This window comes from Trachurus japonicus, chromosome 15 (genome assembly GCF_045865225.1).
Source record: "Trachurus japonicus isolate A0001 chromosome 15, Traja_1.0".
Taxonomy (NCBI): domain Eukaryota; kingdom Metazoa; phylum Chordata; class Actinopteri; order Carangiformes; family Carangidae; genus Trachurus; species Trachurus japonicus.
In genome coordinates this window covers 13,136,320-13,149,371 of record NC_140921.1, presented here as the reverse complement: position 1 = coordinate 13,149,371, position 13,052 = coordinate 13,136,320, and the positions used below count along the sequence as shown (strand labels likewise).

Sequence of the window (13,052 nt, the reverse complement as noted above, 5' to 3'; positions counted from 1 at the left end):
ATTTGGGGACATGAACAACAAACTGAAGAAATACTTGGTCAAAGCAGTATTTGAATTAATGGTATCAGGTTGTGATTGCTAATAATTACTTTATCCAAATATAACATGTGATTTATGTACTCCATAAATCATACTCCTCCATTTAGTCCTCTTTAATTTGCTGAATGTCCTGTAGCCAAAGAGCATGATATTTATATTTAAAAAAAGAAAAAAAAGAAATGCTGCCATTAACAACTTTAAAACTTCCAATTTCATGTTTTTCCGTCATGGACTCGTACATGTACAGTATAAGAGGCTCATCAGAGTGAATAACTCCTACGCAAGGCAAACAATTAGTCAGCAAGTTGATTTATTCCACAGGTCAAATATGATTCATTACAGTTCTTCAGAAAGTTGTCCATGCAACAACTCCCTCATCACACCCATAAACTATTATTCACTCTCAAAAATACATACACACAAATGACAGACTCATCTCAGTGGTCATATATTATCAATATTATTATGCACAAAATATAAAACTAGCATATTTCTTTGACATCAATACATAGTGGCTGCAATATTACTTCTCTTGCACAAAATGTCTGCACATGTATATACACAAAGTACTTCCTATGCAGTGCATAGTCTCCATAAATTTCTCTTGTCGTGATATTGCATAATAAATATCATCAGACTTGTAAGACTTGCCAAGATCCAGACACATGTGCTGGCAGAGAAAAAAAAAGGACTCAGTTAACTCAGTTAAGACAGAATAAATAAAACCTTGAGGAGTGTGTGCAAATGCATTTGAGAGCATGAAATGATGAAAGAGACAGACGGTCAAGGCTGTGAAACACGACCTCCTTGACAGGCTACTGTGCACCTGTGTGTAGGTGCACTAAATGTCTGTATATGTGTCATTAACAGAGGAAGCCGCCTCAGAGACCCTGAGATAACCCATCTGACCTGTATCCTGCCAAACAGCCCTGTCGGCTACAGACAGTGGACTTGCAGAGTTACAAAGGCGCCAAAACCGTTCAGCTCCAAAGAAATTTGGCACCTGCGGTAGCTGTCAATCAAGCTGACTGCTTTGTTAAAACATCTCAAGCAGGAAAGGGTTGAGCCCCGCTACTTCCATCAAACACTGCCAACATAAAGAAATAACATCTGTGTAATACAACCATGTTTTGCACGTTGTACCGTTCATGGATTCTTTAATCATTAATTCTCAAGTTGTAATCATGACCTCTGAATCCCTGGTGGGATTAAACAGAACCTTTGAGCAGATGGTGCGTGCCTGTTTTCACTCCTATTGTCACAGCAAAAAATAAAAATGTGTCCAAAACCTGAACAATGTCTTAATGTTCTCTGATCCATTCTCTCTCAAAAAAACAACAACCTTGTGGACCTTTTCTTTATCTTCTGTGTCATATGTATCATCTCTGACCAGTTATCAGGGTCTAAGATGCCGGATACACAACAGCCAGTAGAATGGCAGTACATTACAGTGGTACAGGTTATAGAAAACTATTTCACATAGCTATAAGTTGGTGTCCGTGTGGAGGGTGGGTGGGATTTCAGCTGATTTGTGTGTTTCAGCATCAGTTGTTTTAAAGAAATCTCGCATTTTCCTACCATGTCCTCCACTGGACTGAAGACTCTGATGTGTTTAAGGTGTACTGTGATCCAGGCTCTGGCCTGTTTGGTTTCTGTGTATGTTTCATAGGAATCCCCTGGGAGTTAGAGGTCTAACTCGTCTGCCTTGAGCAATGATTGCCTGTTTCACACTACGATGACCATCAGCAAGAGATGACGCAAATGTCTCCCACTTTGTGCTTCACACTTCTTCATTAATCAGCCAGCGATCGGGCTCCGTTCAGGTCGGGTCAGCCTAACACTGCTTGGGGGAGCAGTGACACAGCAGATTAACTGTACAGATTTCTGTTGTCTTCTCTCCCAATCTCCATCACTCACTGTCATTTTCCCCAACATTTTGTCTCCGTTTTTTTTTTCCTTTTTGCTCCTCTGCTTTGGTTACTTCTCTTCCTGCATCCTCGCTCTGTTCTCATTCACCTCTTGTTTTTCTCACTGAGCTCTCTCTCTGTCTCTCTCTCTCAGTGTTGCAAGAGGAAGTTGGTTGCCATGTTGATGTCGTTGTTTGAAGCTCTGAGGGCCTCAAGGGCGTCGATCCTGGAGAAGCCCATTTCCACCAACCGTGCGACCTGTGGGACGCGAGAGAAAACAAAACAAAAAGAGAAAACATCAACTAGGGAGACAGCAGCGGTAGATAAATCATCACCTGGGGAATATTTCATAAGGATTTCCTGCACAAAGTAAGGTGTAGGTTGGCTATAAACAAGCTGGGTCGACAGATTCTGAGTCATGCTGGTCATAAAACATGTGAGATGATATCTAGAAATAAGAGAAAGTGAATTAACACTGTGTGATAGCGTGAAGCTTCTTGTGTGTTAACATGTAAGGGAACACGGAGGCGAGCATCCACCTGCTCCTCTGCAACAGGAGAGTTGTCCAATAGCGGCGCCTGTGTGGATGGCTGAGTCTGCGCCTGGGGGCGGGGCTGCATCGGCGGTCGGTTCTGTCCTCTTTGTCTCAGGGATGGAAACAACCTGGTCCACTGTAACAACCCAGGCTGCACTCACACACACACACACACACAGGTATGAGGACGTTGCACAATTCATGGGTGTCATCTGATGCTTATGAATTAATTTCTTGGATAAGTGCAGTGATACGTTCGTGTCCATCTACCTGTGGCTGTTGTCTGGTATTCCTCCTGGCCTCGTTGTACTGGGCCAGCAGCAGCTGTTGGTCGAGCATGTCCATCCTCTGCTGCCTCTGGATGTCCAGCGTGGCACCCATGCCCAGAGGTGTCTCACTGGTTGGCTGAGAGCCTGGATGACCACAGATGTTAATAACACATTGATAGGCAGATAAAAAAAAAATGTAATACAGTATTTAATTATGTATATCAATGGGTATGCGAATCTGTTGCAGGTAAAAAGCATAAACATATTTTGTCTTATCATTTCCAGCATTTCACAGCGATGCCCTATCTTCTAAACATAGAAACATAACAAATACCAAACCAGCTCACTGTGAGCACTGGCTCCAGTTAAGTTTTCGGGACGAATGTGGGAAGCCAAAGCTGTTCAGTGCAGACTATTTTCAGACTGTTAAACACTCTTTCACAGCTGAGAGGCTTTAAATGACCGTGTAGGACATTAGAAATTGGAGAGGTGGAGCTGTTTAAGGCATGACATTTAATGTAAACAACCTTTTAAGTGAATGTTTTCCAGAGAAGAAAGTAATGTGTGCAGTCGAGCAAAAAAAACACATCTTCAGTCATTCAGAAACTACTTTTCTTAATGAATACTGTGTGCTTTTATACTACTATTTCATGATGGCATCGTTGACCCAGAAGTCCCCCCCCCCGATTTGTGAGACAGGACGAATGGCGTCTATAAAATTATGAACGTGAGTTACTTTGGCTAATTAGCCTAATTGTAAGTGTAGCAAATGGCCACAAAAATCTCATAAGACAAAGTGAATCTGGAAAAACAGGCTGACTTTTAAAATAGCTGATTATTTCATCCTTCACTTAACTCTTCCTTCCTTTTTCCCTTCCCCAGGTTTTTTTTACTCTTTTCTGGAAATTTTGTATGTATAATATATTAATGCATCATGTTCGAATGCCTTAAAATGGATTTTATGTTATTATTTGTCCCATATTAAGGATATCACTAAGACAGCTTTCTTTCACCTGCGGAACATTGCCAAAATCCGCCCTTCTCTGTCCCTGCGTAGCGCTGAGGTGGTTCTCCATGCCCTTGTGTCCTCCCGACTTGATTACTGTAATGTCCTTTTTTCCGGCCTTCCCATCTCTACTACCAGGAGCCTTCAACTTGTCCAGAATTCAGCTGCTAGACTTTTAACGAAAACAAGTAAATTTTATCACATAACACCGGTTTTAGCATCACTACATTGGCTGCCCATTCAGGCTAGAGCGGATTTTAAAGTTCTTCTTTTAACTTATAAAGCCTTGAATGGTCTTGCACCTCTGTACCTGTCTCAACTGCTCACTCCCTACACTCCGTCACGTCCTCTTCGTTCCCTTGGGTCAAACCTCCTGGTCATTCCATCCATCAATAAAAAAACAGCTGGTGGCAGGGCCTTCTCCTACCGCGCTCCTTTTTTATGGAACGGCCTCCCACAAGATATTAGAAACGCCACATCCATCGCAATTTTTAAATCCCGTCTTAAAACGTACCTTTTTACCCAATACTTTGATTAAACTGACTTATTTTAGCATTTTTCTCTGGTTTTACTATTGTTTTATTGACTGTCATTATTGTAAACAAACTTTTAACTGTTTTATCCTTTTCCTCTGGTGTTTCTTCGAATGGTTTTTTATTTATCTGTTGTTATTATTGTACTTGTTTTTATTGGAAAGTGTATTGAGACCATGTACCATGGTGATTTTGCACTTTAAATAATAAATTGATTGATTGATTGATTGAGTTAGAGTGACAACAACTCTGTGTCAGGACATGCAACACTGGGCACTGTCAAAAGGATTTGCCCAGGATTTGTGTAGGTGATTACTAACGGCTGGACTCACTTGAGAAGAGCGGCTCCAACATGTACCGTCCAATACGAGACACCCAGGCAGGTACGAAGAGGAGCTTCTGTAACCGCAGCACATTGGAGTGGTACAGTGCGCCTGAGATCTGGAAAACACATTCACAAAAAACACATATATAGTATGGAAATCAGCTTTACTGTGTAGATAATCCATAGTATACCACAGAGCAACATGATCCAAAACTCAGAGATATCAAAACTGTCAGGCTTCATATACATTTTAGCCAACACATTTCCATGACTTGGCAGAAAATCATCATCTTGATAGCCGTACTTTCAGATATTGTCCCACCCTCTATTAAAAATAAAAGGAGGCTCCCACATGCTTGAGTTTTACACCACTGACATGTATGATCAGAACAAACATGTACTGCTCTATAATATTTAGCCTACCCTTTACAGCAGGGAGTGGGACAATACCTTACAGCTGAGAATATTGTCAGGTATTGTCCTCCCTCTATTAAATATAAAAGGAGGGCTGAAAGGAAGGCTGAAAAGGCACAGGACACATCTGTTCTGTCCGGAAATATTATGTGTTTCTCTTCTATAAAACACATTCTACATCTCGAAGGCGACGTCTTTCCACATACGTACTTCCTTCTCCTTTCAAAAGGAGCAGGTGCTCCGAGGGAAACAGTAAGAGAGGCGGGAGGAGTACACGACAAATCAAGCAAGTCGCACCGAATACGCGCCACTTTGGGTTGTGAGCGCACATGACGTGCATCTACATGTGCAGTAATGGGTTTGTGCGCGCTGCCTCCCCCATATTAGATACGTAAAACGTTTCACTGCATAACACACGTTTAGCTTTCGATCCGAAAATTAAAGTCTTCATAGTCTACTGCACCTTGTAACGCACGTCACACCTGACCTGACGAGAACAGTGGCTGACTGATCAGATCAATGCGTGAGATTTGTCGATACAACATTTTTATTTATCAATTTTAAATCAACGGCATAGGCTGTTATTAATAAGTGAGAGAACAATTTCATGACTTTTCCAAAACGTTTGGGGTATACTGAAGTTTCCAAGACTTTTCCAGACCTTTTCAAATTCCATGACTTTTCAAGGTTTTTTTCAAAATGTACAAACCCTGCCTGTGTTGAATAAGATTTCAAAGAACACTTATTTTCATTATTGATTCATCTGGTTTTTTTTATTAGTGTATGATCATTTTAATGCTACATAAATAGCACCACCTGCTGCCAGGATTGTTTACTCCATTTACCATACTGGTTTTGGGGGTGTATGGGGAGTTGGTTGGTCTGCAGGTTTGACTTTAACGGTGAAGTCGTCCTTGGTTTAAAAAAAGTTTGAGAAACACTGCTCTTGAGCACACTGTTTTGATTCTCTGGCCCTTCCCATGTCCTGCAACTCCTCCAGCCATAAATCACTTACTGCAGTTTTAATTATCGGTACTCCTCTTAGATACACAGAAATGATTAATTAATGAAGAATTTGGCCACTCACCAGTCCACTGAGTGCAAGAAGCCACATGAAGGGGCTGGAAGTCAACAGCTGGGGGAGGGAAGGAAAGAAGAAACAATAAAAATCAGACTAGTTGGTGGTATTTCTTTAAACTCTGGAGGGCAATAAGAGACAGAGAAAAATATATACACACACAGCCACACCAGCAGAACATGGGCTTACCTGCAGGCCTACGATGTAGACCAGAGACTTGTTGGTGATGTGGATGTGACCCAGGACCTGGGTGACTGGCATTCTGGGAATGGACAGGTAGAAAGGCACAAACAGAGAGAAGACTGGAGCAAGCCTGTGAGAGGAGAGGTGTAGAGGTAAAGAGGGTGGAAATAAAACGCACAAATACAGACACAGAGAGAAACAAAAAAATATGAATAATTCAAAGTTATCAGTGTATTATCAGATTGTGTTTTATGCAAGAAGGAAAGGTAATGTTGAGTTTGGTGTGCTCAGCTTTTGGAGAAGGTGACTTTCAGTTTTTCTGAATAACAACTAGTCAGTTCATTAAATTTCTTAACATGTTTGTCTCAGTGGACAGACAGTGTGCTGCTGTCACAGTCCAACACCAGGTAAATACCGTGTACACAAATAAAATATGGGCCGGGGATTAGGAAATGAAAAAAAACTGAGGGATTACATGGTGATATGTTTTTACACTTTAGTGACATGGTTTAAATATTTTCTAATGCTTCATAGACCTAACCAAATACAAGACTATCTCTTAATTGCAGAATCCTTTGGGACGAAGCACTGTGGATAATAGTGACCAAGCTACTCACAGTCCTGCAGGCAGTTCCTCAACTTCATAGTCAAACAGAAACTGGAAGGCCTGGGCCAACAGGAAGTCCATTAGCGCAGATAGACACCAAGTGCCCAACAGGAAGGACTGTAATTAAGAGGTGCCCCGTATATAATAGTTAGTGCAACACAAACCTAGAAAGTCTCCAAACATTTCACTGTATTTTCACACAGTCAGTGTCAAATGTCAGCCATGCAGCAAGTTCATTAAAAATGTTTTGTGCCAGATGAGGAAGTTACTTTAAGTATTGTCTTCCCGGAAACACTACAAAGGTTAAACTCATATTCTTGTTGAGGATCGTATTTAAAATCCTGTTAGGAAAAGTTCTTAATTTTTCTTTTGTGTATGAATGTAACTGGAGTGGAAACAACCCACAAACAAATCCAAGTGCGAGCAATTTGGCACATCAAACCAATTCAGCCCAGATTTTGGGGGCATTGTAGCTCAGTGATGGATATGAGCTAGTTTATTAAGCTCGTCCTCTGTCTCTGTATCTATATCCATTCATCAGTGGATGCGGTACTTACAGCAAACTTCCTGGTGCCAAATCTCCGCTCAAAGATTCTGAAGTTATAAATGAGCAGGCTGCTACAAAAGGAGTCCTTCACGTCTAGACAGACCAACCTGCCACACAACAACCTCCACACCTACAGCACCAGGGAGAGCAGAATTATACACATTATGACTTTGCATAGTGTCTCTTGTAAGTAACACAGTGTACATACTGTATATGCTATGCAATGTCATATCTCACAAATTAGATCGACTAAGAACTACTAGATTATAAAACTGAGTCATTTTCACAACAATTAGACAAATTAATATTTTGTCAAGGTCCATTTAAAAGCTTTTTTCAACTTTCAACTGCATCTCATGGCCTACATCAGGTAACAGAACAGCTTCAGGCATCTTTATTCAGTATAACTGGGAACTTTGGTCATATGATGACATGAGTAAGCCTCTGACTCCGTCCCTGTTAATGCTGTGATTAGTTTTCTTCTGGTAATCACAAACATATATAGATCACACTGCACTGCATTGATTTTCTCTGTCATCATGTAATTAAAGCTCCTTAGGTTACAATGGTCAGGTTACACGATGATAACAGTACCAGTACTATAATGATCAGTCAGTAACAAATCTTCATTCACTGATGAATGAGATGCAGCTGAAACCGCCACTAAAACCTAGTGCTTGGACATAAAGTGAGTCAAAAGTGAACCTTGATGCTCTATATTTTAACAGATTTTATGTTTTAAAAACATGTCCACTGATGTCGCTCACTAACACAGACACAGACAGTGGAGACATACCTGGTGCTGGTGGGTGACAGCCTGTAGGTTGTATACAAACAGATCCTGGTACTGTGACAGCAGCATGAGCATCACAGTCAGCCCATTGAGGACCAGGAGGAGGCCTTTAGACAGAGGAGCCTTATCTGTGCACAACACCAGGAGTGTAAAGTACTGTAAGTGCTTTATTTATTTATTTACAAATGAATATAGTATATCAGTAATAACAACTTAATACCCCTGTGTGTGACAACAAACAACCTGTTTTGATTACTTGTAACTATTAATTGGCTTCAGATGGGCCTCTTCTCTGCCTGTTTGTAAATCCACCTCTTCTCCTTGGCCTTCGACCCCCAGTAAGACATTGATTTTATTTTATCTTATTTGATTATATTGTATGGCTATTATTTTAACCCATGTTGTATGCTTTTTAATCTATTTTATCTGCATTTATGTGTAATTTTTTTTTGCCTTATGTGAACTGTGATTTTATTTATTATGCAGCACTTTGGTCCACTGTGGATGCTTTGAAGTGTTCAACAAATCAAGTTGGATAGGACTGGATTATAACTTCCCTGACTACCTATACTGTACATGTAGACTCTATTTAAAATACAGGGTTTTTAAATGAGATGATGATGAGAGTATTTTTATAGAAGTCGATCATCTGACTACTTCCTCCACCACTGAGGAAGATGTCAGAAGTGACACTGTCTTCTACGCCTGTGTTGAAAAGTGAGTTTTATTAACACAAGCTAATGTAAATGTCCTGTATGTAATGTAATGTAATGTATTGTAATAATGTATGTAATGTCCTCCTCCTCCTCCACAACACGGAATTAGCTAGGTAACAAGATCACAAGATGCCCTTTCTGGTATATTTCGGTTATTTTTATAACGATGACACATTAGCTAAGCAAACCGGCTAAATTGGGAAAGCAAAGCGTGTGTTATTTATTAACTAAAGAGGGAAAACCCTGGCTTGGAGTAAATGAATGACAGCGCAATGCTAACAGCGGCTAGCTGACAGCAGCAGCCGAGAGACTAGAGGGCTGCGACATCCTGGTTCAGGTTTATCGGTGAAAAGCGGACACTTACACAGGCCCCGAGAGCCGGTGGTGGTAAACATGGCGTCTGGACGAGTTACTGGATCCAGACGGAGACCGTAAATCCCAAGTCAAGGCAATACCAACACTAAAACACCGAAATAAAGTTGGGGTGAGGGTCCATGCTGTGAGGAGAAAGAGACAGGGGAGGGGAAGGGGGAAGGAGGAATGTCCTAACTACGGCAACCCGTCAGGACCAAAAAATGTCTTTTCGCAGGCCAGTGAAATTAGAGGAGATGTGACCCGTAGAGGGCGCTGTTGTTCCGCGGTGAAGGACGTGGTGAGGATCCCTGGATGTTGTTTTTACTGATAAAGTTACATAAACGACTCATTTCCTCGGAGAGACTCGTTAATATTGACAAGCAAAAAAAAAAATAAAGTTCAAAAATGTGATAACCAATTAATACGATCAGTTGTTGAGTCTTCCATTCACAATTTTCCGTTTATTATGTGCTACCAATTTCCTAATAGGTGGCCTAGTACAGGATCAAAAACTATTGAGTAGGAAAATTATAATAGAAAAATATAAAAGTTGATCATAAAAAATGACAGTAATCAGTGGTGTTCAAGGACCCAGCTCAGGATCCCTGTTTAGGTCTATAATACCACAATGTAGTGAAGGTATTTAAAGTCATGCATTTAAATTCTAACTTAACTTAACTTGGACCAAAATATACTGAGAGGAGTCAGAATGGCCCATTTCAGAACAATGCACTGAATATTATATCATTAGATTGTAATTAGTGATGAATTAGTACATCACTTTAACGTTGCAGCTGGTAAAGGTTAGGCTAATTTTAATCAGGCCTACTTTACAAACTGCAGAATAGCCTAGGCCTATATAAAAGGAAAGGGAGTGTCTGGAAATATCTGAATCTGAGGGAGCTGGCCTCTGGATGCACTTAAAGTAATTTTTTTAACTGGCTTGAAGGCAGGTGGATGTTTTGGTTGATTCATTTGCCACAGTTTGACCCCTGATGCTGATGACTTGTAATGAATATTTGATCTTTTTTCCCCCGATATTTTATTTTCATTGTGAATTGTAGATGGCTGTCTGCAGTCCTGTTAAGTGTGCTGCTTCCTATCTTGGCTTGAGCGTTCTTATTAAGAAAGGAAAAAAAAGTCTCAGTTTTTCACACTTCCTGGATGAGTAAAAGTTTTTAAAAAAAACATTCATAATATTTGTAAATGCAGTTGTGTTGATATGTTATTATCATACTTTATTTGTTGAATCTATTATTCTTGTTTTATAAGTACCTCAAAACTGTGCTTGAGTAAATGTTATGCTACTGATAATAAATACATAAGATAAATAGCTTAAAGGAACAAATGCATTTATTCAGTAAAAATAGAACCATGAGAGAACTGAGGAGTAAATTATTTTAAGCAAAAAAAAAAAGTTTCACATCCACACAACAACATCAAGAGGGTCATCTCTGGTCCGTAATCCAGGTTGAACGGCCGCGGCACCCCTGCAGCTGCGACTTAGTGTCTTGCTCACAGGCATTTCAGCAGGGCAGCTGCTGCAGCCAGATGATCCTCCTGATGAAGGGCAGCCTCCTCACACACGACGCCATCCTCCCGGTGTCTCACGCACCTCAAACGGGGAATAATCCACCTCCTGAAGCACTGGTTTAATCACGTCTGATCTTTAGCCTTGTCAACTATGACCATTTGCTCAGTATGTAAAATGTGTTTATGGGTTGGATATGCTATACAAGCAGCGCGGGGAGTGTTTCATGTCTCGAAGCCATGTGGTCAGCTTTCTGACAGAGTGGTAACAGCGTTAATTATCCTTGGGGCCTTGAGCAGGATGTGGCTGCACAAAGTCCAGTTTAATGACTTTTTCTTATGGTCCTCTGGCCTTATGCACACTGTGTCATATCTTGTCAAGGTCCAGACTTCCTTTGCAGAGGCCCTGCTTTGTCTTACACTACAGGCTGCCAGTTTTATTCACATCAAACTGTGTGTACCTTCATGCCTGGCTGTGATTGCTCCTGAGCCAATTGATCCAATGCTTATGTTACTTCCAAATACATTTGAAAAGATATGGCGAACAGCTGTCTAATAGTGTTGCATTTCCCCATCATCCACAGATGCAGTAGCGTGTTAGTTCCCATTGGTTAGTTCCCACCCATTAGGTCTATTTGGCTGCCGGTGGTCAGATGTGACTGCAAAGCAGAGCTCAGGAACAGCTTGCTAATTGTGTTTCAGACCTTCTCTGTCACTGATGTAGGAGTGAGGTCTAAAAAGGTTGCTTTGCCCCTGTTCTCAATCAAAGATAATCAGATTAAACAGCGCAGAGATGTGTGTATGCGTATGTGTGTGTGTGTGTGTTTGTGTGTGCTTACCAATAAAGAGACTCCAGATTTGGAGACAGCCTTGACTCCTGCTGTTTGCTTTGTTCATTAAGAGGAGATGAGCAGATGGTTTGCTGGTCTGTTGTGCAGTACACACATGCGGGCACACACTCCTAGAAACACACACGCATGCAAATACACGTACACACACATAGACACACATGCATGCTCCGTCCTGTCACCTTAGCTTTATCCTCCATTTATCTTTTCCATTACACATCTCTCAGCAGGACAATGCTACTCGGTGAATTGTCAGGGATGTGTGCATGTGTGTGTGTGTGTGTGTGTGTGGGAGTGGGTGTATAATATGTGTGTGTATGTGTGTGTGTGACAGACAGAGAGTTACACAGAAGCGTGGAAGTGGAGTGTTGCTGAATGAAGTCACAAACCTTTTTAGTCAAGACAGCCTCTGAGGTGGTCATCTGAAAAGCTGATGACTCATTCACACATTCATTTACGCGAATCGTTGCTATTCACTTGTCACCGACTCTGTATTCAGGAAGAATTGCTTATAACAGCGGTATTGTTTTAGTCCTGCATCACAGCTTATCTGCCTGTGTCCAGGAAATGGCACGCTGCACATTCAGACAAGGTTGCATGAGCAAAATCTGGCCCAGCGCAAAGATTTATTTTGGCACAACAAATGGATTCAGAACAATGTGAAATATACATTGTTATTTTGGACTTAGGAAAACTTAATATTGCCTGCCAGTGAGCATCTTCCTTTTCTCTGAGGGGAAATTATTTGCTTCAGATATGCTCAACAACATCTTGATCACTGACCCCGGACGTAATTTATTCCATATTCACTCTCTTTTTATCCTCTGCATTAGCTGAGGAACACTTGGTGTGTTTTTTCAACGTCTAAAACTACACTGTATCTTTATAAGCATAGTTTTTCAAATTCAAGTTTAACTACAATTGATTTTGATATTTACAATGCTTAATCCAAAATGTATAAGATATTATTCCTTAGTTGAATTAGATATTGTTCCACCTCCTACCATAGTAAGATTATAATAGTGACAAATGTACATGCTGAAAAAATACAGTTTCTTTTTTTTAATCATTCTTCGTCTCTTTCTTGTCTTGTCTGAACTATTTATTGATGAAAGTTTTGCTTTAAAAGTTTCCGACCCTCCTCTGTCCTGAGGGGAAACCATGATAAAGATGAGAGCAGCCACTGAGCAGCAGCGGCAGCGGCGCATCGTCAACATCTTTCACTAAAGGACAGCTTACATGTGACCCTGCTCAGCACCTTCCTGTCTGTCTGTCAATACTTACGTGCATGTTTTTGGAGATGGAGCACGAATCAATGTCACACCACTCCCCTCCACCCTCATATATGTATAGACATGCAAGCACATG

The 13,052-nt window shown here is 40.8% G+C and overlaps 1 protein-coding gene across 1 annotated transcript; it reads right to left on the bottom strand.

Annotated features, from left to right (window-relative positions):
* Window positions 1–1,618: 1,618 nt before the first annotated feature.
* On the bottom strand, window positions 1,619–9,558 carry ubac2 (UBA domain containing 2). The gene is made up of 10 exons (XM_085799697.1): window positions 9,317–9,558; window positions 8,240–8,364; window positions 7,454–7,573; window positions 6,907–7,013; window positions 6,296–6,419; window positions 6,116–6,163; window positions 4,622–4,730; window positions 2,752–2,894; window positions 2,486–2,632; window positions 1,619–2,204 (listed from the first exon to the last, which is right to left on the bottom strand). Exons 1-10 carry the CDS (start codon window positions 9,345–9,347, stop codon window positions 2,097–2,099), a joined length of 1,062 nt encoding a protein of 353 aa, XP_085655823.1. The 5' UTR covers window positions 9,348–9,558; the 3' UTR covers window positions 1,619–2,096.
* Window positions 9,559–13,052: the final 3,494 nt, after the last annotated feature.

Bases quoted from the DNA above. Each gene is read 5' to 3' on its own strand.
- ubac2 (XM_085799697.1), bottom strand. From the start codon at position 9,347: ATGTTTACCACCACCGGCTCTCGGGGCCTGT. The intron at 7,574-8,239 runs GTATGTCTCCAC...CTGGTGCTGTAG, and splicing joins CTGTCACCCACCAGCACCAG to GTGTGGAGGTTGTTGTGTGG. The intron at 2,895-4,621 runs GTGAGTCCAGCC...GTGGTCATCCAG, and splicing joins GTTGGAGCCGCTCTTCTCAA to GCTCTCAGCCAACCAGTGAG.